The sequence below is a fragment of the Nelumbo nucifera genome, chromosome 4 (assembly GCF_055504915.1).
Source record: "Nelumbo nucifera cultivar China Antique chromosome 4, China Antique-T2T, whole genome shotgun sequence".
NCBI classification, from domain to species: Eukaryota; Viridiplantae; Streptophyta; class Magnoliopsida; order Proteales; family Nelumbonaceae; genus Nelumbo; species Nelumbo nucifera.
The window spans coordinates 64,828,276-64,843,148 of NC_142652.1; the positions used below are offsets into that span (position 1 = coordinate 64,828,276).

Sequence of the window (14,873 nt, forward strand, 5' to 3'; positions counted from 1 at the left end):
ACTACCCCCTCAGAGGAAGAAGTCAAGAAAGCCATTTTTAGTAGTCTCAAATCCCCAGGTCCTAATGGAATGCCAGCTTTAGTGTTTAAGGAGTTCTGGGATATGATGGGGGCTGATATAGTAACTTTTGTCCAAGAATTCTTTATTAATAAAAAGATGATCAGAAGGTTGAATCATACATTCATTTGTCTCTTACCTAAAAAAGTGGATTGCTCCATGGTCCAAGACTACTGTCCAATCAACCTGTGTAATGTCTTGTACAAAGTCCTTGCTAAAGTCATAGCAAATAGGCTCAGACCCCTCCTGGACAAGTGTATCACTCCTATCCAAGCAGCCTTTGTGCCAGGGAGACAGATGATGGACAACATTGTAATAACCCAAGAAATGTTTCACTTTTTAAACTCCCATAAAAGGGGTACAGGATTTCTAGATCTAAAACTAGGCATGTCTAAGGCCTATGATAGGCTGGAGTGGCCTTACCTCCTAAAAATGTTGACAGGATTAGGCTTTTCCTCTGACTTTTGCCAAATTATCAGAGAATGTATTTCTTCAGCTTCCTTTTCTATCCTAATAAATGTTTCAGCAGAGGGTCATTTTAGCCCCACTAGAGATCTTAGGCAAGGGGATCCCCTTTTCCCCTTATTTATTTATTCTGGCAATGGAAGGTTTATCTAGGATGTTGTTGCAAGCAGAATCAGAAAATAGAATCCAAGGGGTCCAGATATCACCTGGAGGTCCCAACATTTCCCATCTCTTTTTTGTTGATGGCATTTTGCTTTTTATTAGGGCCCACAAAGAGGAAATTGAGAATTTGAAGGGAATTTTGGACCAATTCCAATCCATCTCTGGCCAATGTATTAACTTGGACAAATCTGGCATTTTCTTTAGCAAAAACATTCACCCTAGATATCGGAGTGATTAAGAGACAAATTCATGTGTCCCTTAGATCCTCGTACCAAATACCTTGGGGTACCCATGTGCTGGTCTAGGAACAAACATCATGATTTATCCTTCATCTTAGAAAATCACTGGGAAGCCTCAGCCCTCAGTCAAGCATGGAAACAGACCCTAATCCAATCTGTCCTTCAGTCCTTACCTGTTCATGCCATGAATGTTATCAAGTTTCCTCAAAAAACAGTTATTGAAATGGAGAAAAAAATAAGAAATTTCTGGTGGGCAAAGACAGGCTAAGCCTCACCCCTTTAGATGATGTGCTTGGAGAATACTAACTCAATCAAAATAAAAGGGGGTCTTGGATTCAAAAACATGAAAAATGTAACATTTGGTCCTGTTAAAGAAGCTGGCTTGGCGGTTTCTGAACGAACAACATAAAATCTGGGCCCAAATCTAGAAGTCAAAGTATTTGAAAAATGAAGGTATATTTCCTTATTCTAACAGGCAGAATAGTTCTCCTCCAAGGGCTCCTAGATGAAGTAGGTTATTTGGTGAATCCCGGGTCATCAGCGTCCATTGACCAAGTCCCCTGGATCCAGGAAAATACCAAATTCCAGTTGATCCCTCAACCTGTGCCAACAAGGAATAAACCCCCGTCAGATCTGATACAAAATAGGGAGTGGGATGTGCAACAACTTCACAGTCATTTTGACACTCAAGAATGGTTAATAATTCTCATATGTAAAATCCCAGCCGGGAGATTTATACACCTCTTGAACAAGAGGATAAGTTTACTCTGAGTATCAGTCCTCGTACTCAACTAATTTTATTCTTTGGTGTAGCAAGTGGCAGAACTCAGAGTCGGGGATCTGTGGAGGACACTGACCTGAAAACTATTTTCCAAGGAGTCTCTCTTTTGGAAAGCAAACAGGAGCCAGGCATATCCTATTCTGTTTGGATTCCCTGTTGGTGGTTCAGGCATTGCAGTCTAACGGATCTCTCCCTTGGTCATGCTTGTGGCTTTTGAATATGACCAAGGAACTTCTTCATGCTTTCTCCTGCTGTTCCTTTTGCTATGTAAATAGGAAATACAATATCCCAGCTAATACTATTGCGAAAAAAGCTAAGACTTCGGAACAGGACTTATTTAACTATCCTACTTACCCTGATGGGATCCCTAATGTAAAGGACTTTGAAAATTTGGTAGTGTTATAATAGTTTACCTTTAGTTGTCAAAGAAAAAAAAAAAAGAAGAGGGGACTCACCTGACCACAGATCCTCCCAGAGAAGGACTCTTCACACCCCGCATCATATCTAATAAAGTTAAAAAGAACCGGGTGAAAGAGGTTTGGAGCAAGCCCATTCCACCAAAAATTCAAGCTCTGTGCTGGGAGGTGTTTCTTGGGAAGATAAATACTTGTGCATCCTTTGCTTTGCTAATGGTGAATCTCTACCCCATTTATTGATCCATTGCCCATTTGTCCTTTTTGTTTGGGTATCTCTATGCTCTCTCTTTGGTTGCAAGTGGAGTGCTCCCCAAGACGTAGTAAGCCTCTTCGATCCAAACTTTCTAAGGCAGCCAACAAAAACGAGGAAGGGTTATGTGGAAATCGGCAAGGGCAGCGGTGGTGTGGACAATATGGGAGGAAAGGAATGCAAGAATCTTCAATGAGTACCCCTCTTTTTTTCACCTCTTTGCCTCTTTTCCTTCTTTTTTCCAGCCGAACCCTTCTTCTCCAATCTCCACATCCTCACACTCTTAGGCAGCCACAACCGGCAAGGCAGCGAACATTCACCGGCGCAACAACTCCAGCGGCGACTGTGAGCTCTCTCTCTCTCTCTCTCAGACACGAACTGATCATTATCAAAATCGCAGGTCAGGCTCGCAGCTCACAAACCACAGTCACCAACTCATCGCGAACTCTCCAGCGAATACAATCACCGGCGGCGGCGGTGAGTCCTCTTTACCATTTTACTCTATTACAATGTTTAGTGTTTACTGTTTACAATGTTTAGTGTTTACTCTTTACCATTTTATGCTATTGTTTGTCTTACTGTTTACAATGCTATTGTTCTATTACTGTTTACAATGTTTAGTATTACAAATAATAGCTGAATGCTATCATCTTGCTTGAATGCTATTGTTTGTCTTGAAATAGAAATTTACTAGGTAATGTTGGTCTTCTCTTCTTTAGAATAATGGGAAAAATAGGAAAAAAAATATCCAATATAAGTATAAGCCTCCTTATCGATGATTGGCTTTGCCTCGAATTCATTTAATCTTAGATCAGATTAAATCAATTCAAATAAACCATGCTGAAAACATATCAGACATCAGAAACCAAGCAGAAAAATGCCTGAGGAAAGAATACTCGGTATGTTAATTTTATCGTCATTGACTTTTAAATTCTTTCCAGAAATTTGGAAAACATTCTTAGTGGTTGAGACTGTCAAATGTGCTTCAGCTACATGGTCTCACTCCTTTGAACAGTAAATGTGTTCCATCAATAAAAATAGAAATTTACTAGGTAATGTTGGTCTTCTCTCCTTTAGAATAATGGGAAAAATAGGAAAAAATATCCAATATAAGTATAAGCCTCCTTATCGATGATTGGCTTTGTCTCAAATTCATTTAAGCACACAATGGCAAGGCTTCTTGAGCTGGTAAGAAACAAGTATTGGTAAGTATAAAAATGATTGAGTTTTGCAACTATGAAATTGATGACAAATTTAACAAGTCAACATCTACAAATGAGAAATCCATCAACTGTCATTTATTGGAATAACTACAATTAATGCACTACATGTTTTAAATAAATTCTGATTTATATTGATTATTGAATTCAGAATTTATATTGAATTTATATTCTTTTTTAATGTAAAAAAATTCTGATTTATATTGATTATTGAATTCAGAATTTATATTGAATTTATATTCTTTTTTTAATGTAAACAAATCCTGATTTATATTGATTATTGAATTCAGAATTTATACTGAATTTATATTCTTTTTTAATGTAAAAAAATCCTGATTTATATTGATTATTGAATTTAGAATTTATACTGAATTTATATTCTTTTTTTAATGTAAATAAATTCTGATTTATATTGATTATTGAATTCAGAATTTATATTGGATAATCTGCAATTGGTTTTTTTTTGCAGATTCAGAAATTATATTCTTTTTTAATGTAAACAAATGATTATTTTTCTTTTAGTTTTTTATTTAATATATGCTTGTCTTATTGATAAAATTAGGATTCATTATGCAGGTTATTTCATATTTAATAATTACTATCATGTCAATGGCAAGTGAAAATGCGGCTGTTGGAGTTGATATAGTTGATGATGACTATCAAGAGTTTGACTAGACTTCCACTAAGAAAAGATTGACATCTAAGATGTGGGAAGAAATGGAAAAGATTAATTCGGAGAAGGCACGATGTAAGCACTGCGTGAAAATATTACAAGGTAAGTCAAGTAAGGGAACTACTCACTTGAAGCGTCATTTAGAGCGTTGCCCTAGACGTAGAATTCAGGATATTAGACAGTACAAAGTAACTACTCAATCAAACACTGATGGGAGTACTTCTTTGACAAACTACAAGTTTGATCAACATGAGTCTCGTAGGGCATTATCAATTTTTCTTGTATGTGGAAAACACCCTTTTACTACTGTTGAAGAACCTGGTTTTAGATTCTTTATTCAATCTATAAATCCTGAATTTAAAAATGTGAGTAGGCATACTGCTAAAAGATATATCATGTCTAGTTACGTGAAAGAGAGAGAGGGTGTGAAAAGTGATTTGTCTAATACACTTGGTCGAATTTGTTTAACTTCCGATAATTGGAGATCGAAGCACACTGATGATGAATTCATGTGTATAACTGTTCATTGGATTGACAACAATTGGAAGTTACAGAAAAGAATTATTCGCTTTAAAGCTTTGGCACCTCCTTTTGATGGACTATCTTTAGCAGATGAGGTGGCCATGTGCTTAAGCGAATGGAATATTGATCAGAAAATTTTTAGCATCACATTAGATAATGCTAGTTACAATGATGTGATGGCTGACTCTTTGAAATTGAGATCTTCAATACATAAATCTTTGGTGTGGTGGTGATTTTTTCAAAGTTCGTTGTTGTAGCCATATTTTGAATCTTATTGTGCAAGCTGGTTTGAATATTGTTGATGATGTTGTTTCTAAGATTCGGGATGGTGTGAAAAATATAAAGAAATCAGTTGCCCGGAAGCATAGATTTTATGAACTTGCTGAAAAAAGTTCACTTAAACACAACTAGAAGATTGAGGTTAGATATGTGTGTGAGATGGAATTCAACTTATTTGATGCTTGAACATGCCATTTATTATAAGCAAGTCTTACAACATTGGGGGCAAAGGGATAATATTTTTAAAATGTTTATGCTTTCGGAAGAAGAATGGGGAAAGGTGGATAAGCTTCACAAGTTCTTAAAGGTTTTTTATGATGTTATTTGCATGTTTTCTGCCACTAAGTACCCTACTTCAAACATTTACTTCAAGGGAGTGTGGATGATTCATAGACATTTGATGTTAGTGAGTAAGGAACCTCAGAATTTTATGACTGACATGATTAGAAAAATGAAGGAGAAATATGATAAATATTGGGCTGAATATAGTATGATTTTGTCTTGTGCTGCTGTGTTGGATCCTCGTTGCAAGATTAGGTTAGTGGAGTATTGTTTTGATAAACTTTATGGGAATGAAGCTGAGGAGCATGTTAATGCTATAACTAAAACTCTCCACGATTTGTTTAATGAATACAAAGAAAATTTTTCCTCCACCTCCTTTGTTGGATGTTCTAGTCAATTTGACATGAGTGAGAGAAATGATGATGGTGATGGGTTTGAGGATTATGAGCAATTTTTGAATTCAAAAAAAAAAGATTCAAAGTGAAAAAACTCAGTTAGACCTTTACTTGGAGGAACAAAACCTTGATATCAAAACAGATGTTGATGTTTTGGAGTATTGGAATAAGAGTTTACTTAGGTATCCTGAATTAGCATCAATGGCTCAAGATATTTTGGCTATTCCTATTTCCACAGTTGCATCCGAATCTGCATTTAGCATTGGAAAGAAGGAGATCAATCCTTAGAGAAGTTCACTTAAGTCCAAGACAATTCAAGCTTTGGTGGATGTTCTAGTCAATTGACATGAGTGAGAGAAATGATGATGGTGATGGGTTTGAGGATTATGAGCAATTTTTGAATTCAAAAAAAAAGATTCAAAGTGAAAAAACTCAGTTAGACCTTTACTTGGAGGAACAAAACCTTGATATCAAAACAGATGTTGATGTTTTGGAGTATTGGAATAAGAGTTTACTTAGGTATCCTGAATTAGCATCAATGGCTCAAGATATTTTGGCTATTCCTATTTCCACAGTTGCATCCGAATCTGCATTTAGCATTGGAAAGAAGGAGATCAATCCTTAGAGAAGTTCACTTAAGTCCAAGACAATTCAAGCTTTGGTTTGTCTTGAAGATTGGCTTCGTGCACAAGGCCTTGTATTAAGTAATTTTTTTATTTATTGTTTATTAAAATATATGATTCATTGAATTTTTTTCTAATAGATTTTCCAATTGTATGCAGAGGGATCAAGCTTGTTAGGGGCTTCTTCAGGATCAAGCTTGTTAGAAGAGGATGGAGAATCAAATAGTAGTGATGATGATGATGAAAATGTTGAACTTGATGATATGTTTTAGGTATTATAATAACATATATTTCCATTATTTATTTGTCATTTGACATGATAAAAAATTACATATGTGACATGGGTATTGAATTTATCTCTTATTTTCTTTTGTAGGATGTCTTGTAACTTGGAAGTTGGAATGTTCAATCTTGTTGGTGAATTCAAGAATGAATGGAGATGGCTAGAAGCCGAACATGTTTTATTTGATATGGTCATATGGGCAATGAAGTCTTTTATTTTATTTTTTAGAATGGCTTGGAACTTGAGAGTTGGAATATTCCATCTTGTTGGTGAATTCAAGAATGGATGGAGAACATGTTTTATGGATTTTGTTTGTCTTATTCAGATTATTTTTTTATGACTTTGGAGGAACATGAACTTGAAGTAATATGAATTTAGTTTTAATGTGTGATGCTATTTGTAGGAATATGAACCTATATGATTTGCTCTTATGTGTTTTATTTCAGGTTTGCCTTGGTTGTATAGAAACAACCAAACAACAGGGAATATATTAAACAACCTTAAAGAAGGTTGTTGATTCACTTGATTGTAAGAAAAAAAGAATGAAATTAAAATGGGTTATGTGATGTCCATTTGAATAAATTTTTTTATTTAAGAATGTAAAACTGTGTTTTAAAACGTAAAAGGGAAAAAACCATCTTGTAGGCCCATTGTTCATTTAAATAGGGGAAAAAAACATCTGAATTAAAATAGATAATGTAGGGAAAAATTCTAATTTCTTTTATTAGGTTGGGCTTCGAGCTCGGGCTCTGGCTTCGGGCTTTTTATCAGGGCCGGGCTCGGGCCCAAGTTGTAGGCCCATTGGTCGGGCCGGGCTCGGGCTCGAACCTAACATTTTTCCGTTAATGAGTAAAAGCCCGGCCCGAGCCCGGCCTGGCCCAGCCCATGAACAGGTCTAATGAGAAGCATAGGCCAAAAGAGGTTATTGGGGAGGCCATAAAGATAAAAGTTGCTCACTGGGTAAAATCACTCTAGCTCTTTCAAATTATCTCAATTACTGATATTGTAAGAGCCTGGAATGAAGTAGCACATATTGCTAAGAAGAAGGAAAGAAAAGTGATGGAATGGAAGCCCCCAGGCCCCAACAAGTTAAAGCTGAACTTTGATGGGAGCTCTATAGGAAACCCGGGTATGGCAGGCATCGGTGGTGTTATCAGAAACTCCTCAAGCAAAGTATTGGCTTTGTACTCAGGACCTTTAGGGGAAGGAGACTCCTTAAAAGCTGAACTGTTAGCCCTGCTGCAAGGGCTAAAGATTGCTGAGCAAGCTGATATTAAGAACTTGGAGATAGAAGGGGACTCAAAAACAGTGAAATCTTGGACCAATTCAAGCAGTAGTGTTCCTTGGAACTACAGACATCCAGTAAGGGAGATAGTAAGCATGGTAAGGGAACTTAATGCCTCATTCACATGGGTCAGGAGAACTTCAAATGGAATGGCTGACTCTCTAGCTAAACAGGGTGTTCAAAGGTAACAACTTTTTTGGGCTTTAATATAACATTTTCTGTTGAATTGTCTGCACTCTTGCTGATGTAACTCTATTTTAATCATTTTAGTTGAATAAAATTCTCACTATGCTGATCAAAAAAAGTTAAAAATAACTGGGAGTACCTCTTGTTTTGTAGAGCTACCTTTGCATCCCAGTCATTGTCCACAGCGCCACGTATACTTACAATAACTTTGTGCTATAGCCTGTTCCTTTCAATTGATAAACACCACAACCACTTACCTAGCAAGGTTGTATTCCTATGATCAAGTTCCAAATCTCTAGCCCACCCTTCTCCTTAGACTTGCTAAACAACTTCCATTTTACAAAATGATCCTTCTTCTATTCCCCCGGTTCCCATATCCCTCGTGTATTTCTCTAACAGCTTGGTCACTTTTACTGGACAAAAAGTGGACAGAAGGTATATGGGTAAATTAGCCATTGTCAATTTATAGAGCTACCCTTCTACCCAAAGAGATATATTCCTCCTCCACAGATCCAAACCATAAACACTCCACAATCTGCATCTTCCTAACTGTAGTTAGTATAGGCCAACTCTTAATTGCTACCATGCTTTTATCTAATCAGATGTTGTCTGTGCTTACATGCAGATGGTGGAACCTCAAGGTTATGTCCAAACAAAGATACATAAAAATCACAAACCAAAAAAAGGCCACTAAATGTCAAGAACTATATAAATCTAAGAAAGTAGAGCAGAAGTACACCAAACCTAAGACAGAAGAAAAGAATATAAGCTATGAATAAAAATAGAGAACAAACCAATTATTATTGGTTCAACCAAACAAGAAAAAGCAAGTGCTTCAGTAAATTCAAGTATGCTACGTTTATAAACCAAGACTGATTACAAAAGGCTTCTAAGACCTATATATAAAAAAAAAAAAAAAAAAAAAAACTCTAGGTAGCCCTAGATGTAGATAAATCTCTCTTTTTATTTCCTAGATTTAAATATGAGAATTACCTTTTTTATCAAAAACAAATGAGAATTACACTCAGCAAAGCTATTTCTGCATGTTATTTCATCTTCTCTCTTGAACAAAAAGATGCTCAGCTAAATCCTAACAGATTAAATTGGATGGGTTTAGTCCAGTAAAGATGGATCCAGAACAAGGTAAAAGCATTCACATATGAAAACGCAACAGATACAAACCCTTTCATCTGCAACCAAGTATATTTTTCCAACTTCATCAGCAGCAGCAGGAAAAACATCAGAAAGAAAACCAGTGACAGATCTGGCAGATAGATATCCTCTAGAGTAATTAGGATCACGTGTTAATTGCAATGTTACCCATCCCTGCAAAAAAAAATGCGGTTTGAATTGAATAATAAAACATTTTGCAGTAAAGGAAGCATAAGAATTATGTAACCGACCCCTTATAATTGGGATAAGGCTTTGATGACAATGATCAGATGCATAACCATATGCACCAAGAAGATGATGACAACAACAATAAAAAGATATGAAGGGAAAACATAAAATCACTAGGATAGAGGTTGTTTATGACAATCAGGTTATCGATGCACTTTAATGGGAAAAAAACAGCAATCAGCAAGAACAAGCATTATCACATTGATATCAATCTTGAAACAATGGTTTGATCAGTGATCAACTTTGGACCTGGAGGGCCCAACAATTCTTGATGGAAAATGTCTAAAGAAATTTACTAGTAGAAAACTGATAATTCTACTACTGCAATTGTGCTGATTTTTCCTATTCAGATGACAAATGCAGATGAAATTCCAACAAACTTCACTCAAATTTAAATTAGGATAACTTTTTGCATGCAAGTTTTCCTCTGAACACCACTAATTGGTTTAAATTGATAGAACCAATTTTTCATAGATATAGTTGGTGAAAGAAACTCAACAAACAATTAAAGAAGAAACCTAATAACATCCAATGCAAAGAGCTTTACTTTTGGTTTTCTGATTTTCAGAAAGAAACAAAGAATAAACAGACATTATTTAAAATTAAACTTTTGGCCATAAAGAAACTGCATATAAACAGCCCAAGAGATATAATTAGGACTAAAAATCTTGCAAAATATCCTGGTACCAGATGAAATGAAGTTGTACACATATATCTAGTGAACTTGTTATTGTTTACAACTTTGGCAGCTTCCATGAATAGCCAGATTAGAAACTTATTAAACTACATTTTGTGAAGGGAAAAAACCAATTAATGAGGAGAATATGCTGTTCACTGAAGTTCATCACAATTTATAATTGAAAGCATTTAAAGTTCACCTCTAATGAGTTATAAATATTGTACATATGCAGTGTAAGCAGGAAATTATCACCTTCAGAGTTCAGTCTGCTAAAAAGTACATGATTTGCCAATTTAAAATAAAACTTTTATATAAGCAATTTAGAATAGAAATATCAAATTTTAACTTGTGTCTCAAGTTTCTTTTGAAATGCTGTAAATAATTAAATGCGATGAAGAAGATTCAAGAACTTCAGAATGGATTACTATTTAAAGGTCCATTTACCTGTTCATGATTAATAAGAGACCTAGATGAAGGGGGCTGGGAGAAACCACTTAAGTGTGCCAGTGCAGCAGCAAGAGCATCTGTTCCTTGTTCTTCAATCAGCCGTTGTGCAGTTGGGACGAAGAACTGTATAGATTGTGGATGAACCCCATTAAGAGTAGCAACAACTTGCGCAGCTGAAGATTCCAAAACCTCGCCAATTGATGGTGGACTAATAAACTCAAACCTACATCCCACATCCCGCTCAAGAGATCTGACAGTTCTCCTCTGGCTACTAGTAAACATAAGAATAGCAGCTCCTTCCTTTCCCGCACGTCCTGTTCGACCAGACCGATGTACAAAAGTTTCTGGATCATTGGGAAGTTCATAATGAATAACCTGTATAAAACATGAAGGCAGCCACATATTTGTCAAAATACAGACACGTGTACTAAATATTGAAAACCAGAACAAGATCCCTTCAGTAACAAACAAAATGAGCCAACTTAGTAACCCTTCAAAAACAATTAACCTCAACAACACTAAGATCATTTATATATCTCAGTCAAGAAGCAAATTTCATAGGGACCTTTTTGAAATCACAGAAGAACCAAGGGGAAGTGATAGTCATCAGTTATCAGTTATTTCATAAATTAGACCACCTAATCTCATTAGAATAAGGACCATGGAATCTCATAGTTAAAACAAAGACCAGTTCTCCTAGGGATAACAGTGTCATCAGTCTCTTATACTTTTAGCATAGCATTAAGCAATGTGGGATAGAGAATTACCTTATGATCAAACTTACGAATCTTTTTTTTTTTGATAAATGTACTTACGAACTTACAAATCATTGTGACAAAGGGAAAGAGTATTGTTTCATATATGCAAAAACAAGTGAAAATTTTTAAGGATGAAACTTCTTATATAGTCCCTTGCAAGCAAGACATACATCTAAAATCAATGTAACAACCATTTTGGCATTATTCGAAATAGATAAACTATGGAAACTATCTTTTTACTTGAGAAATTACTAGATAAACTTAGGGTAGGTGCAATAATAGCTGTAGTGGCTGAACAAAATGTCTTATTGCTTTATCTTTTGGTAAGTCATTAAGTAGATCGAGAGCTCCTTAATGGCTGAATGAATCATTGGGTTGATTACTATTTCCCTAAATATTTTATTATATGACTATTTGATCTCAAAAAGGCAAAGCAATAAGTAGAATAGGCTGAGATTGAATAGAAAAGACTGGCAAAACAGGATGCATCTAGCCAACCCCAGATAGTTGGGATAAGGCTTGATTGATAATGATGATGATGACGAAAACAACAATGATAATGATAAAGATGAAAAGGCAAAGCAATAAATCATTCAGTTCAGCCATTTCATCTGTAACCAAACCAACCCTCGGAGAAAGGAGGAAGATCTCTACATAGTATTATTTTTGGTGAAAAAATCTCTATATAGTATTTATTAATTTGGAAAAAAACAAATGAAAGCACACTAATGATGTTATCTAGTTGATTTTAGGAAAGAAAAGGGCTTCAAGGAAGTATAATCACATTATTAGGTTATGCATGACAGAACTAATAACAAGTATGACAACACTTGATGTTTCCACACACAGTACATTTACACCAAGGATCAGAGCTTAGCTCTTATCTTTTAGCAGTAGTTATTTGAAAAACTAAACTAAGCATTCACAAGAGGAGATCCTAAAGTTTATGCTGTTTGTTGAGACCATAGAAGTGCTAAATGCAAAGCTAAAACTATGGAAAATTATTTAAAATCAGATAGGTCCAAGCTAAGCAGGACCAAGTACAACTTCGTGTATAGCAATTTAGTAGAAATAATAATAGTGGTTGCAAGAGAAATTGAACCCTCTTCTCTCATTAACATAGGTCCACCAACCAACCTCCTCCTTTTGCAGCCAGCCCACCACAAACATTGAATCATCTTCAATAATCAGCCTCCTGATATTGAAATAATCAATTCCTTTGCTCTTTGTACACCTTTTATCAGAGCCATGATTTCAGACCTCGAGTAATCACCAAAACCAATTGGACCTGAGTAGAACACAATAATTCTTTCTTCCTCATTTTGAAAAATTCCTCCAATGCCTGAACAAAATTCAGCTTGATGAAACCATGAGTAGGTGGGGACCAAGATGGCCTAATGACACCTTTAGAGGGTGCTGAACCAGCCACTTCCTCCCACTTTCTAAGCAAGCCAATAGTAGAGATATCTTGAAATTTGCTCAAAGGATTTCACCCAATGGACCACTCTAATGGCAATGGTTTCAATGAGTGCATCTCTTCTCTCCTAAAATGAAAAAACTCTTTGATTTCTTTCTTCCCAAACTGTCCCTAGAGAAGAAAGATTTGGTGAAAGGGGGGAGGGGGGGCTTGAGGAGAAGGGGCCCAGACTCTTCTGTCAAGAGTGGAAGAGGAAAGAAAGGCATTCAGATTTCAGGGTTTCTAAGGGCTCTATGGAAATGGAAATAAAAAGGAAGACCTACTTCACCTATGGCTATAACCAAGGAAACAAAGGCATCTTTATCTTATGTCAATTGGAAAAGACTAAGGTACAAAAGACAAAAAGGTTGAGTTCCCCACCATAAATCAGTACAAAATTTAACACGATATTCGTTACCTACTACAGGTCACAGAAAGGGGAGATTGAGACAATACCATTCCATGGGTAAACCAAGGGGAATCTATTCAGGTTTGTAGAGAACACTGATGTGGACCCCACGGCTGTGGTCCCCACTGTGTTTGTATGGCAGCACAGCATGTATTCTTTGTTAGTTATGTCAGTGTTAGTTGATAGTTATTTCAGTTTGTTGTTACAGCTTGTTATTTCAGCTTTATTCTTATTTATTTGCCATGTAAGCAATAAGGGCAATTCAGCCTTTTTACAATTTGTAAACATATAAGTATTAAGAGTGGGTCGGCAGATCAGAACAATTCGACCCTCTCTCTCTCCTTTTCTAAAACCCTTCGTGTGCTTCTGCTTTTCTCCCTCTTTTCTTCTTCTTTTCTCCTTCTGAAATCTTTTCTTTTACTTTCGGATTCAAGACTGATTGTAGTCTTGATCGACTACTTGGTATCAGAGCAAGGATTAGGGTTTCTCATGTGATTCTGATCCAGCCAACCACATGAGAGTTGCCTAGGGATGGAAGACTAAGAAGGAGGATCGGCTGATTCTTGGAGGCTACTGGTAGTGTGCGGCTACTACTAAGAAGATTGTAGAAGGCTGGGAGAGTTCCAGTAGTCAGGAAGAATTAGAAAAGGCTTCGGATCCCCAAGATTAGGGTTTCGCATCAAACAGAAGGCGGAGGCCAGAGATCTTCTTTCACAAAGTAAGTTTTTTGCTTGAGAAGAACCTTGAAAGAACCACCTTGTTCTATTCTGAGAGGTGCGGCTGAAACTTTTTTTCTCTTTAGGGTTTTGAGAGAAAACCCTAAAATTTAGAACTGTCGATTGGTTTCAGATCAGATCTGAACTGGGTTCACCCTAAAATTCAGAACTGTCGATTGGTTTCAGATCAGATCTAAACTGGGTTCATACAGAATTCTGTTTTCCCCTTGTTTGTGGAAGACCTAGGCCGGCTGTTATCAGTTGCTTAGGTGTTGTTTCCTATTACAGTAGCTTCAAATGTTTTTGATTGCTAATTCTTAACCAAGAATGGAGTTCAAGAATCAAGGGGAAGGTGCTTTTGGGACTAGCAAATCTGGTAATATGTCTGAGAATGGATTTCAGATTACAACTGTGAGGTTTGATGGATCCAACTACTTAGAATGGGCCCAATCGGCCATGATGGCTATTGGGGGTAGAGGAAAACTTAGCTACCTACTGGGAGATGTGAAAGAACCATCTAAGGATGACCAAATGTATACCAAATGGGTTCAGGAGAACTACTTGGTTATGACATGCCTGTGCAACTCTATGCAGCCACATATCAGCCAAAACTATTTGTGGGCAAAAACAGCCAAGGAAATCCGGAATGTCATGAAAGAGACCTACTCCCAACCCCTTAATGTTGCTAGGGCCTATGAATTGAAGTGTGAGGTTAATAACCTCAAGCAAGGAGAGAAACCAGTCTCAGTTTACTTCTCTACTCTAAAATCTTTGTGGCATGAAATTGACCATCTAGAGACACTTGAGTGGAAAAATCAGAATGATGCACAGATTCATAGAAAGCAAGTGGAGACTAATAGGGTTTTTGAATTCCTAGCTGGTCTGAATT

The 14,873-nt window shown here is 36.4% G+C and overlaps 1 protein-coding gene across 1 annotated transcript in view; it reads right to left on the reverse strand.

Moving 5' to 3' along the window:
• The window catches only part of EMB1138 (DEAD box RNA helicase (RH3)), a 56,437-nt gene that overhangs the window by 15,866 nt on the left and 25,698 nt on the right, over window positions 1-14,873 (reverse strand). The window contains exons 6-7 of the mRNA XM_010247100.2: window positions 10,643-11,020; window positions 9,301-9,444 (exon numbers count right to left, since the gene is read on the reverse strand). Coding sequence (XP_010245402.1) covers window positions 9,301-9,444; window positions 10,643-11,020 — 522 coding nt within the window. The remainder of the gene's footprint in view (window positions 1-9,300; window positions 9,445-10,642; window positions 11,021-14,873) is intronic.